The sequence below is a fragment of the Nyctereutes procyonoides genome, unplaced genomic scaffold, assembly GCF_905146905.1.
Source record: "Nyctereutes procyonoides isolate TBG_1078 unplaced genomic scaffold, NYPRO_anot_genome, whole genome shotgun sequence".
NCBI classification, from domain to species: domain Eukaryota; kingdom Metazoa; phylum Chordata; class Mammalia; order Carnivora; family Canidae; genus Nyctereutes; species Nyctereutes procyonoides.
The window spans coordinates 99,806,294-99,819,491 of record NW_026575125.1 but is presented as its reverse complement, the minus strand read 5'-3'; the positions used below and the strand labels follow the sequence as shown (position 1 = coordinate 99,819,491).

General features: G+C 38.5%; 1 protein-coding gene across 10 annotated transcripts in view; it reads left to right on the top strand.

Annotated features, from left to right (window-relative positions):
- ENOX2 (ecto-NOX disulfide-thiol exchanger 2) overlaps positions 1-13,198 on the top strand; it is a 279,607-nt gene that overhangs the window by 196,688 nt on the left and 69,721 nt on the right. For all 10 annotated transcript variants that reach the window (XR_008666143.1, XM_055338230.1, XM_055338234.1 and 7 more), the window contains one exon: positions 5,162-5,296. Coding sequence is in view for 9 of the 10 variants with exons in the window: in XM_055338230.1 (XP_055194205.1) it covers positions 5,162-5,296 (135 nt within the window). In the remaining variant the exon portion in view is untranslated. The remainder of the gene's footprint in view (positions 1-5,161; positions 5,297-13,198) is intronic.

Genomic DNA, 13,198 nt, shown 5'->3' with positions numbered 1-13,198 from the left:
GGTTTGGCACCTGCCTTTGGCCCAGGGTGTGATCCTGGGGTCCCGGGGGTCGAGTCCCATGTCGGGCTCCCTGCATGGAGTGTGCTTCTCCCTCTGCCTGTGTCTCTGCCTCTGTGTGTGTGTGTGTCTCTCATGAATAAATAAATAAAATCTTTTAAAAAAAACCTGATAATTTGGATAATGCTCTCCCCTCCCCCCAAATTAGTCTAGAGTTTGGCTAGGTTGATTGATCTCAGAATTCTTTATTGAGAATAATTCCTGATTCTCTCATGTTTCCCAGGACTGCAGAGCCAATGAGTAGCCAAACTGTTGAAACTAATTATTTTTGGCGTGGGAGCCCAGTCCTTCTAAAACCTAGATGTTTCTTCTTGGAGTCATTCTGCAGCCACCGGAGAAAATCAGGGTGCAGATTCAGTAATCTCAACTGGTACCTTCCTGGGCTGCAGATTGGGTGTTCAGATGAACCAAACAATCAATATGTAAACTCTTGACCCAAAGGATATTTAATACCCCATATTTGTTTCCTTAATAACGTTTACAAGGAGGCTATTTCTAGCCATAATATGCCTTCATGGGAGAGCTCTGAAAACTGGGTGATAGGGCTAGAGTTTCTGCCCATGGAGAAATCACCAGTTCTGAAATGTGACTTCTGACTATAGTAACAAATGCTTAAGGCCATCAATCACTCTGTGGGGAGGAGGAGGAGGTTTTTGGAGAAGAGACACAGGCAGCACAGAATAATGATAAAAACTAGTATTTCAGAAATAATCTTTTTGGACATTTGCATTTGCTTGTTCTGACCGTTTAATGACCAAAATAGCACTTTTATAAATAAGCAAGCCAAGGATCATCCCTGATGTTCCCACATTAGAAGAATGTGATGGATGTTAGCAAATAGCAAGCTACTGTTTATAGTTGTCTTCAGGAGTGTAATTGGCAGGGGTGTATATACAAAGGAGAAAAGCCATGGAAAGATTTTTCTATGGAAATAAGTAATCAGAGAGAAATTTCCCAAAATAAGTCTTTCTGTGCTCCAATGACTTATGACTATATATCTCCCAATGATGCAGTATATACATGCACATACATATATAACCCACTTCAATGTCTGCTTATGTTATCACTGCTCCTGTAATGTCTTTTTCCCTCTTGTTTATCAAGATGTGTCCTGTAGAAACGTGGCCCATTCATTGAAAGCCTATATTCTCCATGAAGTCTTTCCCACCTACTCAAGCCATAGTAGCTTTTCATTCCTCAAACCTCAGTAACATTTCTGATCAATTCCATTCAATTCTTTGATTGTTCCTTAGTTGTTTCATCGGAAATGGTAAAGCATAGTAGCTAAAAGTATATAACCTGGGTGAACTCAGATAATATATATATGACCTTTAAAAGCCTCTCATCTATTAGTGGCACCTGGGTGGCCCAGTGGATCAAGCATCCAATTCTTGGTTTTGGTTCAGGTAGTGATGCTCTTGGGTTGTGGGATCCAGCCCTAAGTCAGGATCCCCACTCAGTGGAGAGTCTGCTTGAAGATTCTCTCCCTCTGCTCCTCCCCCACTCTATCTCTCTCTAAAATAAATAAATCTTTAAAAATAAATAAAAGCCTCTCATCTCTTAAATAGAGATCTAAATAGTCCCTTTCATAAGGTTATTTTGAAAGTTAAATGAAAATAATGCATGCCAAGTGCTTTACATAGCATATGGTGAGTGTTCAATACTTAATGGTAATATTGGATGGAGGTAGTGAGAGTAGAGATACCAGTAATAATCATTATGACCATCATTGGTCTCTTAAATTAGATTGTATAACCTTTAAAGGCAGGGACTTACATATCCTATCTGCTTATTCTCTGTTGTCCCCCTAATTCCCAAAATACTCAATTGACTAATTTGATATGAGTTGATTGTATGTCCATCTCTACTCAATATTACTGCCTCAGAGATATGAAATTATATCAAAAATACAATTTTTCATCTTTTTATTGCTACTGTGGAAACCCTTGAGTGATTTTTTCTTGGTTTGCATGCATGAGTAATTTGGATGGAAACTGCTGAAGTAATCATACACAACTAGGCTATGAAAAAAATGGGAAAACCTCTTAATCATCCCAAGCTCCTATGGTATATACAGTTGGAGGAGGGGACTCAAAAAACTATAAAACTCTGATGAATGAAATCAAAGAAATAAATAAATGGAGAGATAGTTCATGTCCAAGGATAGGAAGACTCACTATTACCAAAATGTCAGTTCTTCTCAACTTAATTTAATACAATCCCCATCCAAATCCAAGCAAGTTATTCTGTAGATATCAACAAACAGATTCTAAAGATTATATGAGAGGCAAAAGACCCAGAATACCCAACACAGTATTAAAGAAGAATGAAGCTGGAAGGCTGATGCTACCCAACTTCAATATTTACTATAAAACTACACTGATCAAGCCAGTATGGTATTGGTGAAATAACAGACAAATACATTAATGGAGTAGAATAGAGAACCCAGAAATAGACCCCACAAATAGAATCAAATGATCTTTGGCAAAGGAATAAATGCAATATTGTGGAGCAAAGATAATCTCTTCAACAAATGTGCCAGAACAACTGGAAATCTATGTGCAAAAACAAAATCTAGACTCAGATTTTATACCCATCACAAAAATTAACTCAAAATGGATCATAGACCTAAATGTGAAATGCAAAACTATAAAACTCCTAGAAGATAACAATGAGAGAAAACCTAAAGAACCTTGTATATGGCAATGACTTTTTAAATAAAACAGTAAAGACCGGATCCATGAAAGAAATTATTGATAACCTGGAGTTTTTTAATTAAAATTTTTTGCAAAGGACAATATAAAGAGAATGAGAATACAAGCCACAGACTGGGAGAAATATTTGCAAAAGACACATCTGATAAAAGGACCATTATCTAAAATATGCAAAGAACTCTTAAAGCACAATAAGAAAACAAACAGCTCAATTTAAAAACAGGTCAAAAACTTTAATAGCCACCTCACTAAGATATACAGATGACAAATAAGTCTATGGAAAGATGCTCCATGTTATATATCATTGGGAAAATGTAAATTAAAACAACAAATACCACTAGACATTTATTAGAATGGCCAGAATCCAGAACAGTGTCAACGCTAAATACTGGTGATGACATGGAACGACAGGAACTCTCATTTATTGCTGGTGGGAATGAAAAATGGGACAGCCACTTAATTTTTAAAATTTTTTTTATTGGAGTTCAATTTGCCAACATTTAGCATAACACCCAGTGCTCATCCCACCAAGTGCCTCCCTCAGTGCCCGTCACCCAGTCACCCCATCCCCCCGCCCATCTCCCTTTCCACTACCCGTTGTTCATTTCTCAGAGTTAGGTGTCTCTCATGTTTTGTCACCCTCACTGATATTTTCACTCATTTTCTCTCCTTTCCCTTTATTCCCTTTCACTAATTTTTATATTCCCCAAATGAATGAGACCATATAATGTTTGTCCTTTTCCGATTGACTTATTTCACTCAGCATAATACCTTCCAGTTCCATCCACATCGAAGCAAATGGTGGGTATTTGTTTTTATAATGGCTAAGTAATATTCCATTGTATACATATACCACATCTTCTTTATCCATTCATCTTTTGATGAACACCGAGGCTCCTTCCACAGTTTGGCTATTATGGACATTGGGACAGCCACTTCAGAAGACAAGTTGGCAATTTCTTACAAAACTAAACATGTTCTTAGTATACAATCCACTGATTATGCTGCTTGGCATTTACCCAGAGGAGTTGAAACTTGTGTTCACACAACAATATGCACATGGATGTTTATAGTAGTTTTATTCATAATTGTCAGAACTTTATTTTTTTTTATATAAATTAATTTTTATTGGTGTTCAATTTACCAACATACAGAATAACACCCAGTGCTCATCCCGTCAAGTGTCCCCCTCCGTGCCCGTCACCCATTCACCCCCACCCCCCGCCCTCCTCCCCTTCCACCACCCCTAGTTCATTTCCCAGAGTTAGAAGTCTTTATGTTCTGTGTCCCTTTCTGATATCTCCCACACATTTCTTCTCCCTTCCCTTATATTCCCCTTCACTATTATTCATATTCCCCAAATAAGTGAGAACATACACTGTTTGTCCTTCTCCGATTGACTTACTTCACTCAGCATAATACCCTCCAGTTCCATCCACGTTGAAGCAAATGGTGGGTATTTGTTGTTTCTAATGGCTGAGTAATATTCCATTGTATATTGTCAGAACTTTAAAACAACTACAATGCCCTTTGGTAGGTGAATGGATAAATAAACTGTGGTATGTCCATATGATGGAATGTTATTCAGGACTAAAAGGAAATGAGCTATCAAGCCATGAAAAGACACAGAGGAACATTAAATGCCTACTACTAAATGAGAGAAGCCAATCTGAAAAGGCTGCATGTTGTATGATTCCATCTATATGACGTCATAGAAGTGAAATTGTGGTGATGGAATATGATCAGTAATTGCCAGGGGTTAGGGAGGAGGGAAAGATGAATAAACAAGCACAGAGGATTTTTAGGACAGTGAAAATATTGTGTATGATACCACAATGATGTATACATGTTATTATATATTTGTCCAGACCCTTATAATGTACAAGACCAAGAGTTAACCCTAATGTAAACTCTGGCTTTTGAGTGATTATGATGCATCAGTGTAGATCCATCAGTTGTAACAAATGTGCCGCTCTGGTAGGGGATGTTGATAATGGGGGGGGGCTGTGCATGTGTGGGGGCAGGGGGCACATGTGAAATATCTGTACCTTCTCAATTTTGCTGTGAACCTAAAACTGCTCTAAAAAATAAAGTCTTCATTAAAAAAAAAAGAAACAAGAGTGAAGGAAGGAACAGAGGGAGCAGGAGAGAGAAAGAAACACACTAAAATGCCAGCTGGTGAACTGCTTTCAAATTCTATGACTTCCTGCCAATTCAAGCTGTATTATTTTAACCCTTGTGAAGAGCTGGAATCAAGGCCCTATGATTCCATATGACCATAACATATGACCATCAGTCCATTTCTGTAAAGGGTTTGCCAGTTTATGTTAAGTACATAATATACTGAAACCTTAATATAACAAATTATTTTGCTTATCATTTCCCTTTAGCTGATAATAGTAGAACCCTGAATGTGGATTCCACTGCAATGACGCTACCTATGTCTGATCCAACTGCATGGGCCACAGCAATGAATAATCTTGGAATGGCACCACTGGGAATCGCTGGACAACCAATTTTACCTGGTATGCTATTTTCAATCATGTCACAAGTGTTTCTTTTTATTGGCCACGTGGCAATTAATGTAACAGTATGACACAACTTACTTTGAAGTTGACATTTACCAGATTCTGCCTAGAGTTTGCATTTTTGTAATATGAGCTTTACAGGCTGAGTGGCCAGTAGTTACTAGTATACTCCCTATCACACTATGGGTAAGCTAGGGATATAGCTGATGCAGGATATGGTCATTGAATATTTAAATAGCTCATTAAAATAAAAGACAACAGAATTTAGCAATGAATTACAAGGTTCATCTAATTTTATAGTTTCAAAGAATACAAACATGGAGAGGAAATAAGAATGGACTCAAAAATCATAGATTCCTCAAGTGGGGGAAAGGAGATGGTGGGGACCATCCCAAAGTTGTTCACATTGAATAACTGTTCATATTTTTTTCAACAAAGTAACCAGTGAGAGAATGGGCATGATGTACTAACTCCATCTCCAACAATAAAATCAGAAGAAAAATGCCACAGCATCTGAAGTGTTTGGTTTAAACACAAAAAAAAGTCTTCTGTACTGTCAGAACTATTAACTGTTAAAATGGATTTGTGAAGACATTAGAGAATTGCCATCTCAAGAAGCCTTGGGTGCTTTTAAAATAGCCTAAACACTAATCTCCCCAGGTTCATGTAATTGTGATCCTACTTCAAAGAATGATAGGACTAGGCCAGTGAAGTACCTTGTTACTCAAAGTATAATCTGCATAACCTGGGAACTGTTAAGAAGCCCAGAATATTAGGTACCAGCCCAGAGCTACTGAATCAGAAGCTGCATTTTAACATGATCCCCAGGTTATTCACAAATACAGTAAAGTTGAGAAACAGATCTAGAGTGATGCCACTTTGTTGTGCCATTTGTTTATATAGTAAGTGACCCCTACTCCCCCTAAAACAATTTCACAATTCCAGTTCAGATTTTAAATCCTTATGAGGTATAATTGGGGGCATGGTAGGGTAGGCAATGATAATCTTAATAATAAATTAAGAAATATGATTACATAGAAAGCTAGGAAATAAGCATAAAAGCAGCCAAATATAAAGAAAAAAATATGGAATAAGAAATGGGCGGAGAGCAAAGGAGCTTGGGTTCTGTATATGGCAGAGGCAAAAAACTGTCCCACCAAAATATAATCCATGCCCTGGACTATAGTTGACTAGATTGCATCTTACTCCATTAGACCAACCATGATTAAAGTGAGCAACCAGGGATCCTTTGATAGCCAAATGATTGGACCATAGTTCTCCTTAGGTTTTAAATGACTAGTGGGAGCCAATCTGGAATCAGCAGATGCTATGACAGGACCCAGTATTGCATAATGGTTAAGCGCTCAGACTTTGGAGTCAATATCCTTGACTTCCAAGGCTGTTTTTCCACTACTTTATCTTGAGTAGTTAAAAATGCTCTAGGAGACTCAATTTCTGCATTCATAAAAATCAGACTAATAATACTTAACCCTTAGGGGTTTTGTGGCAATTAAATTTTGCTTAGCACAATGCCTGGCACATAGTGCTCAAACATGTTGGCTATTAAAATCATTATTAATATATTTCTTACAGATATTTTTAAAGAGTATAATGGGTCTTTAAAATTCAGTTCTTCCTCATTATTTCACTGTAATAGAATTTAAACTAAAACATTATATATTATTTTATAGCTCCATATGGAGTGGTCCTGAGTCACAATCTCTTGTAGTCTAGAGAGACTAGACAATCTGATTTGCCTTCCATATTACCAGTTTATGGAAATCTAAACTGTATGGGTATATGTCTGGGGAAAAATGTTGAGGCGAGATATGCTCTATGACAAGGGGACTCTATGTTAGTTATATCAGATTTGCAAATTACCACATGTAAACCCAAACCTAGGCTCACACAGTAATCTTTGATGCTTAGCCACCCATCTATAATGTGGAGGAAGAAAGGCTTAGCATTGACAGTAAAAAAATCATCCAAGCCATCATTATAGACCCAAAGCTTATGCTGGGGTCAATAACAGACCTAAAAAACTGAGTAGGTTTTCTTAACAGTAACTTGGAGGGCTATTCCTACAGAGAGAGTATCTTGTTTAGTATTTAACAACATAGGCCTTAAAGACAGACTGCTTGGGTATGGATCTTTGCTCTGCCACTTGCTAGCTATGTGACCTCGCACTAGATGCTTGACTTGTCTGTACCTCACTTCCCTCATCTGTAAAGCGGGGATAATAGTATCTACTTCATAGGATTGCTATAAAGATTAAATAATATGCTTAACCTAATGTTTGGCATATAATAAGTACTCAATAAAGGTTAACTATCATCATTATTATTACTATTAATAGTACTATATGCTCTTTAAGATAAAGGAAATACTAACATACTTCCTTCAAATGGCTGCTAAGCTGCCACCATCAGCTCTAATAAGTGTTCCTTACATCCACTTCCAACCAGACATTTGAAATGTCGAGAGTGATTTTAATTTCTACTTCTAACCCTCTCCCTACACCTTATTTTCTTAAGCACTATGAAGAAATAGATTCTCAGGGCCTCCATCAACTTTGTGATTCAGTGATCTTTTAGCTATGCTCTAGGGAAAGTTATTTGACTTTTTGTAAACCAGATATTAGAAATGCAGATTTTTTAAAAGATTTATTTATTTATTTGAGAGGGAGCACATGAGTAAGTGTGTGTGTGCGTGAGGTGGGGGGCAGAAAGAGAGGGAAAGAAGCAGACTCTCTGCCGGGCTCAGAGCCCCATGCCAGGCTCAATCTCAGGATCCTGAGATCATGACCTGAGCCAAAATCAAGAGTCAAATGCTGAACCAACTGAGCCACCCAGGCACCCCAGAAATACGGATATTTAGTTTTTTAGTGCCTTTCTTTTCTTAAAAGTACATGGGACAATAGTATTGGGCTGAGACATACTTTGTGAAGCTATCTGTAAAAGCACTTGAGTTTTGGGTGAACTGATTTTTCTCTCTGTATTATTTTAGGAAGACAATTTAACCATTGAGATTAGAACATGGGTTCTGGATCCAAACTGCCTAGGTTCAAATAAATCCATGTCCTACCATTAAGAGGCTGTGTAAACATTGGCAAGTTACATAACCTCTCTAGGCTTTAGTTTCTTCACCTGTAAAACAAAGATAATAATAGCACCTATGTCATAGGGTTGTTGTGAAGATTAATGAGTTAGTACATTAAAGTCCTAGAATGATGCCTGGTTCACAGTGATCTCTCGGTGAATTTGGCTCTTATTATTGTCTCAAGTTCACATCTGTCTGTCTTTATGGCTCACAAAAAAATTGAATTATGGTTCATCTGTATTCTTAGCAACTGTGAAGGGTAACAAATTCAGAAATGAAATCTTCCCCAGGAGAGGTGCTGGACAATGACACTGATGACTGCTCCCTATAAATCTGAAAGGGTGTCCACAGAAATGGAAAGTTGGCACCAAACTCCAATGCTGCCAACCCTTCTTACCCAGGCTTTACGAAAGGGTGCCTGTTATCTTTATTATGTAATGTTTTAACTGAATGGGCTAATACATCCCCCATTCCTTTCTCCACTCCTCAAGATTCCTTAAAATGGAAATGGCAGCCAGTGATCCACATGGAACTGTTCCCTGAGGTCACCCACTGATGGTTCAGGAATTCAACTACTTTTCTGCCCATTAAGTTTCCTTCTGACACAACAGACCTTTTTTTGTGCTATCTCCTCTAGCCAGTGACAATAGAAAAGGCTTTTGGCATTGATGAAAAACAATGATACATAAGCTTCCTTGACTTGCCCTAGAGAACTCAAATCCATAATCATGGAAGCTGAGTCTCTTGGACACATGTCATTAGGGCAGTGTCTGACTTATTATGTTCATTAAGTGGGAAGCAGGGACCGGCCATCTCTGGGGTTTGGTTTGGAGCTCCCTTTCATCTAGCATGGTGTTTTGTACATCTGCTATTCAATCAAGTTAATCCACAATGATGGCAGATTAGGAGCTTCCCCTCTACCCAGCAGCTGTCTTTCCTGCAAGAGTATTTGCCTTTCCGAGCTGGTCAAATAAGACTGATGTTAGTTTTCACATGAAGAAAGGGACAAAAAACAGTCAGACCTCCTGTTTAAGGAGCATCATTCTTCCCATCATCCCAGAAGAATCCAATAATGGACTGATTAAGGAGTATTCATTGAATACTGTGTGCTGCTTCCTTTATTTTCCCTCATTAAAATATCCTTAGCATCCAGATGTGGAGCCTGGGAAGTCCCAAAGGAGAAGAGTTTCTCGTTATGGTGTCTCCACTTTATTGATTATATCACCTCCATAATAGATGTTGGAAAGTATGGACTTATGGACCTTATTCCCAGAGCAAGACACTGCTCATCTATGGGCATTGTCATTTTTAAGAAGGCAGTTCTCAAGGCACCTTGGTGGCTCAATCAGTTAAGTGTCTGCCTTTGGCTCAGGCCATGATTCTGGAGTCCTGGAATCGAGCCCCACTTCGGGCTCTGTGCTCAGCAGGGAGTCTGCTTATCCCTTTCCTTCTGCCCCTTCCCCCCCCCCCAACTTGCACACTTGCACGCACTCGCTCTCTCTCTCTCTCTCTCTCTCTCTGAGATAATTAAAATCTTAAAAAGAAGAAGGCAGTTCTCACTGGCCCAGAAGGCCAACTCTGATGGAAACAGAAAGAAAGAATGAAGATGTGTGACACATGACAGGTCACTGCTCTACAAGCTCCTCAAGGAAAGCCAGATTTGTGGTTCTATAATTTTTAATATCTTCCATGAAATGAACATGCCTTCAGTGGCAGATGAAGTTGAAATCCTGAGAAAGGAGAGCAGTGTTCATCAGCATGGAGAATACTTCACTGAAAGCCAATGATATGTTAAACTCTATACCAAATAGAATTAGTGCCTCCATAAAATAAGTTTAAAGCCTACCCAGTGATGGTACTCTTAAGACTTCCTATGGAAACTATTTCAAAGAGTGGCCAAGTGAAATCATTTGTGTATTCATTTATACAAGAAATATATACTGAGGCCTGCTATATGCAAGGTACTATGAGAAGCCCTGGGGATAGAGCAATGAACAAAAAAAGACAAGATTCCTGCTCTAATACTTGCTTCAGTACTTTTAGAACCCCCATATTTTCTCCCTAATTCATCTCATATATGAGATGCCTCTTGAATGATAACAGCTCATAGGCTTCCTATCCATTTTGTTCATTTGTGCTTTTATTCACCCACCCATTCTTTAAAATTGTATTGATCTAAGATCTGGGGAATCCAAAACGGGCATGGCTCAGTCCTTGCCTTTAAACTCAAAGTCCAGTAGCAGAGACGGCAAAGTTAATATCACAACACTACAATGTAGCAAATGTCTTAGAAACATGGAGAAAAGTACTGTTTTTGCCAGAGTGGGATGAGGGGGAGTGCTAGGTAGGTGGTTGTGGTCTGGAAAGGTTCACAGAAGTGGTAATATTTGAGCTCAGTGTCCAGAGATATATAAGAATGTGGCAGATGGGGGGGAAAAAAGGCTAAGAATGGTCCAGGAAGAGGAAACGATGCATCAATTATTAGAAAGCATGTAAGAGTATATGGTATGGGCACAGTGGTTAAATATTGAGTGAAATTACATCACCCCATTCCATAGGCAGCTTATAAGTAAGCTTACAATAAAAGAGAAAAGTCAGAAGTAAGATAAACCAGCATCTAGGAAAATATAAGTGAAGATCAAAAGTGAAGACCAAGTGAGGAGGTAAATTAGAATTCAGATGTGTGGGTCATTGGATCCTACCCAATTTCTAAAGTTGAGCTATACCTGTGACCAGGTAGCTAAAACAGAAAGGAAAACCTGATCGGTTACATAATGTGCATTTTCCATGAAGAGAAAATATACCAAACCTCAGAGAAGTCAAACTTTTCATGGCCCTTCACAATTTTGTGTGTGTGTTTGACATTTTTGTTCTGAAAGAATTTTCTCATAGGGAGCTTCAAATATAGGAATAGACACTGAGGTAGTTGAGTGATTTCTGACGCCCAAGCTAGTCCAGGACTAGTCAATATTACTTTCCTTAGTTTGTGCAAAATATAAAAACTAAAAATATGGTGATTTTTACATAAAGCTAAATTTGCTCAATTGAAAAGGCTGTTTTTTATTCTGAGATTATAGACTTTCTACATTTTTGGTTTTAAAATGTTCTGTCTTTTATGAACTATGAATGGTATACTGGCTAGTTTCTGTTATTTTTCCCCACATCCTTTCTTGGCAAGTTAGAAGGGGGATAATTAAATGTATGTATGTATGTAATTCTATTTTATTCCTCTCAAATCTAGAAATATGGGAACCACAGATGTAGCGTGAAATGTCCTCACTAATGCCCCTCCAAAGGTGTTCATAGCATCCTATGATGAGAGCCACGGTCATGACCCTGAATCTGTCAAATGTTCTAACAAGGCAAGAACACAGTATAAATAAATAGAAAGGAATAGGGGGAAGATGGGCTAGAAAGGTAAATATATGCAAAAATTTATACTAAAGAAATGAAGTTTTGTTAGTAGAAATTTGAAATCAAAGCTGAGATTTACTGAGGTGTCTTTGTGAACCAAAATTATGCCATATAACCCACCCAAGCCTAGTTTGCTACCTTATTTGCCGTTGTACATGAACGAGGCCCTGCTTCAACTTTCCAGTTGGCCTGAAGCAAGGGTTTAAATGATCTTCTGGAGAAGTAGGCAGATATTGGTAGAATTTGAGAGTCATCATGCAAAAATTTGGAAACTTGTGCTCTAAGAGGACTAGTGATAACTGTAGCATCATTTCACAGTACAGCCCAGCTGTCCCTAGAAATATGTGTTCTCTCTTCAGGTTGACTGCTTGAAAAGTCTTTTTGAGGATGTGCATAAAGAAGAGGCAGTCAAGCCTGTAGTGGGTTAAAATTTCTCAATACCAAGGTATTATTCTTAATTTTCCAGTGAATTTTGTGGGAACTCTAAATAAATAGCAAGAATGTCCCAGAAATGTATACCTGAATTAGAATCATAATTCTCTGTGAAATGCCTTAATTGTATTTAGATCCCATTTGGAGCACTTATTTTAAACTAATCTATGGTTGTATTACAGTGGTTTTACTGTGAGTGCAAACTACCTCCTGGTGCTCAAAGGATCTCTGGAACATTTAACAGCATGGACATACCTTTATGGGCTGGGGAGCACATGGATAGGGAGAAGTCATTAAGTGCAGGCAGAGCCTTTCTGAGGGTATGAAGGGGCTTCCAGCCAGCCAGAATCAGATCCAGTTCTAAAAAGGCAAGACTAACTGTAAATGTGTCATCTCTTACCTTTGCTCACCTCCAGTTCATACACTGCCACAATTTCAGCTTCTGTGGGTCAAAGTTGAGACGGATTTAAAATAGAGGCATCTGGGGATCCCTGGGTGGCTCAGCGGTTTAGCGCCTGCCTTCGGTCCAGGGCGTGATCCTGGAGTCCCAGGATCGAGTCCCACATCGGGCTTCTGCATGGAGCCTGCTTCTCCCTCTGCCTGTGTCTCTGCCTCGCTCTCTCTCTGTGTGTCTCTCATGAATAAATAAATAAAATCTTTAAAAAAATAAAATAAAATAAAATAAAATAGAGGCATCTAGGGATGCCTAGGTGGCTCATCTGCCGAGCATCTGCCTTTGGCTCATGGTATGATTCCACGTCGGGGGATCGAGTCCCATATCGAGCTCCCTGTGAGGAGCCTGCTTCTCCCTCTGCCTGTGTCTCTACCTCTCTCTGTATTTCTCATGAATAAATAAATAAATCTTTAAAAAATAAAATAAAATAAAGGTGTCTAAATTACCTAATAGTGTGGCAATTCATATGTCAAACATCCCAAGAGGAAATTCTAGGTGTA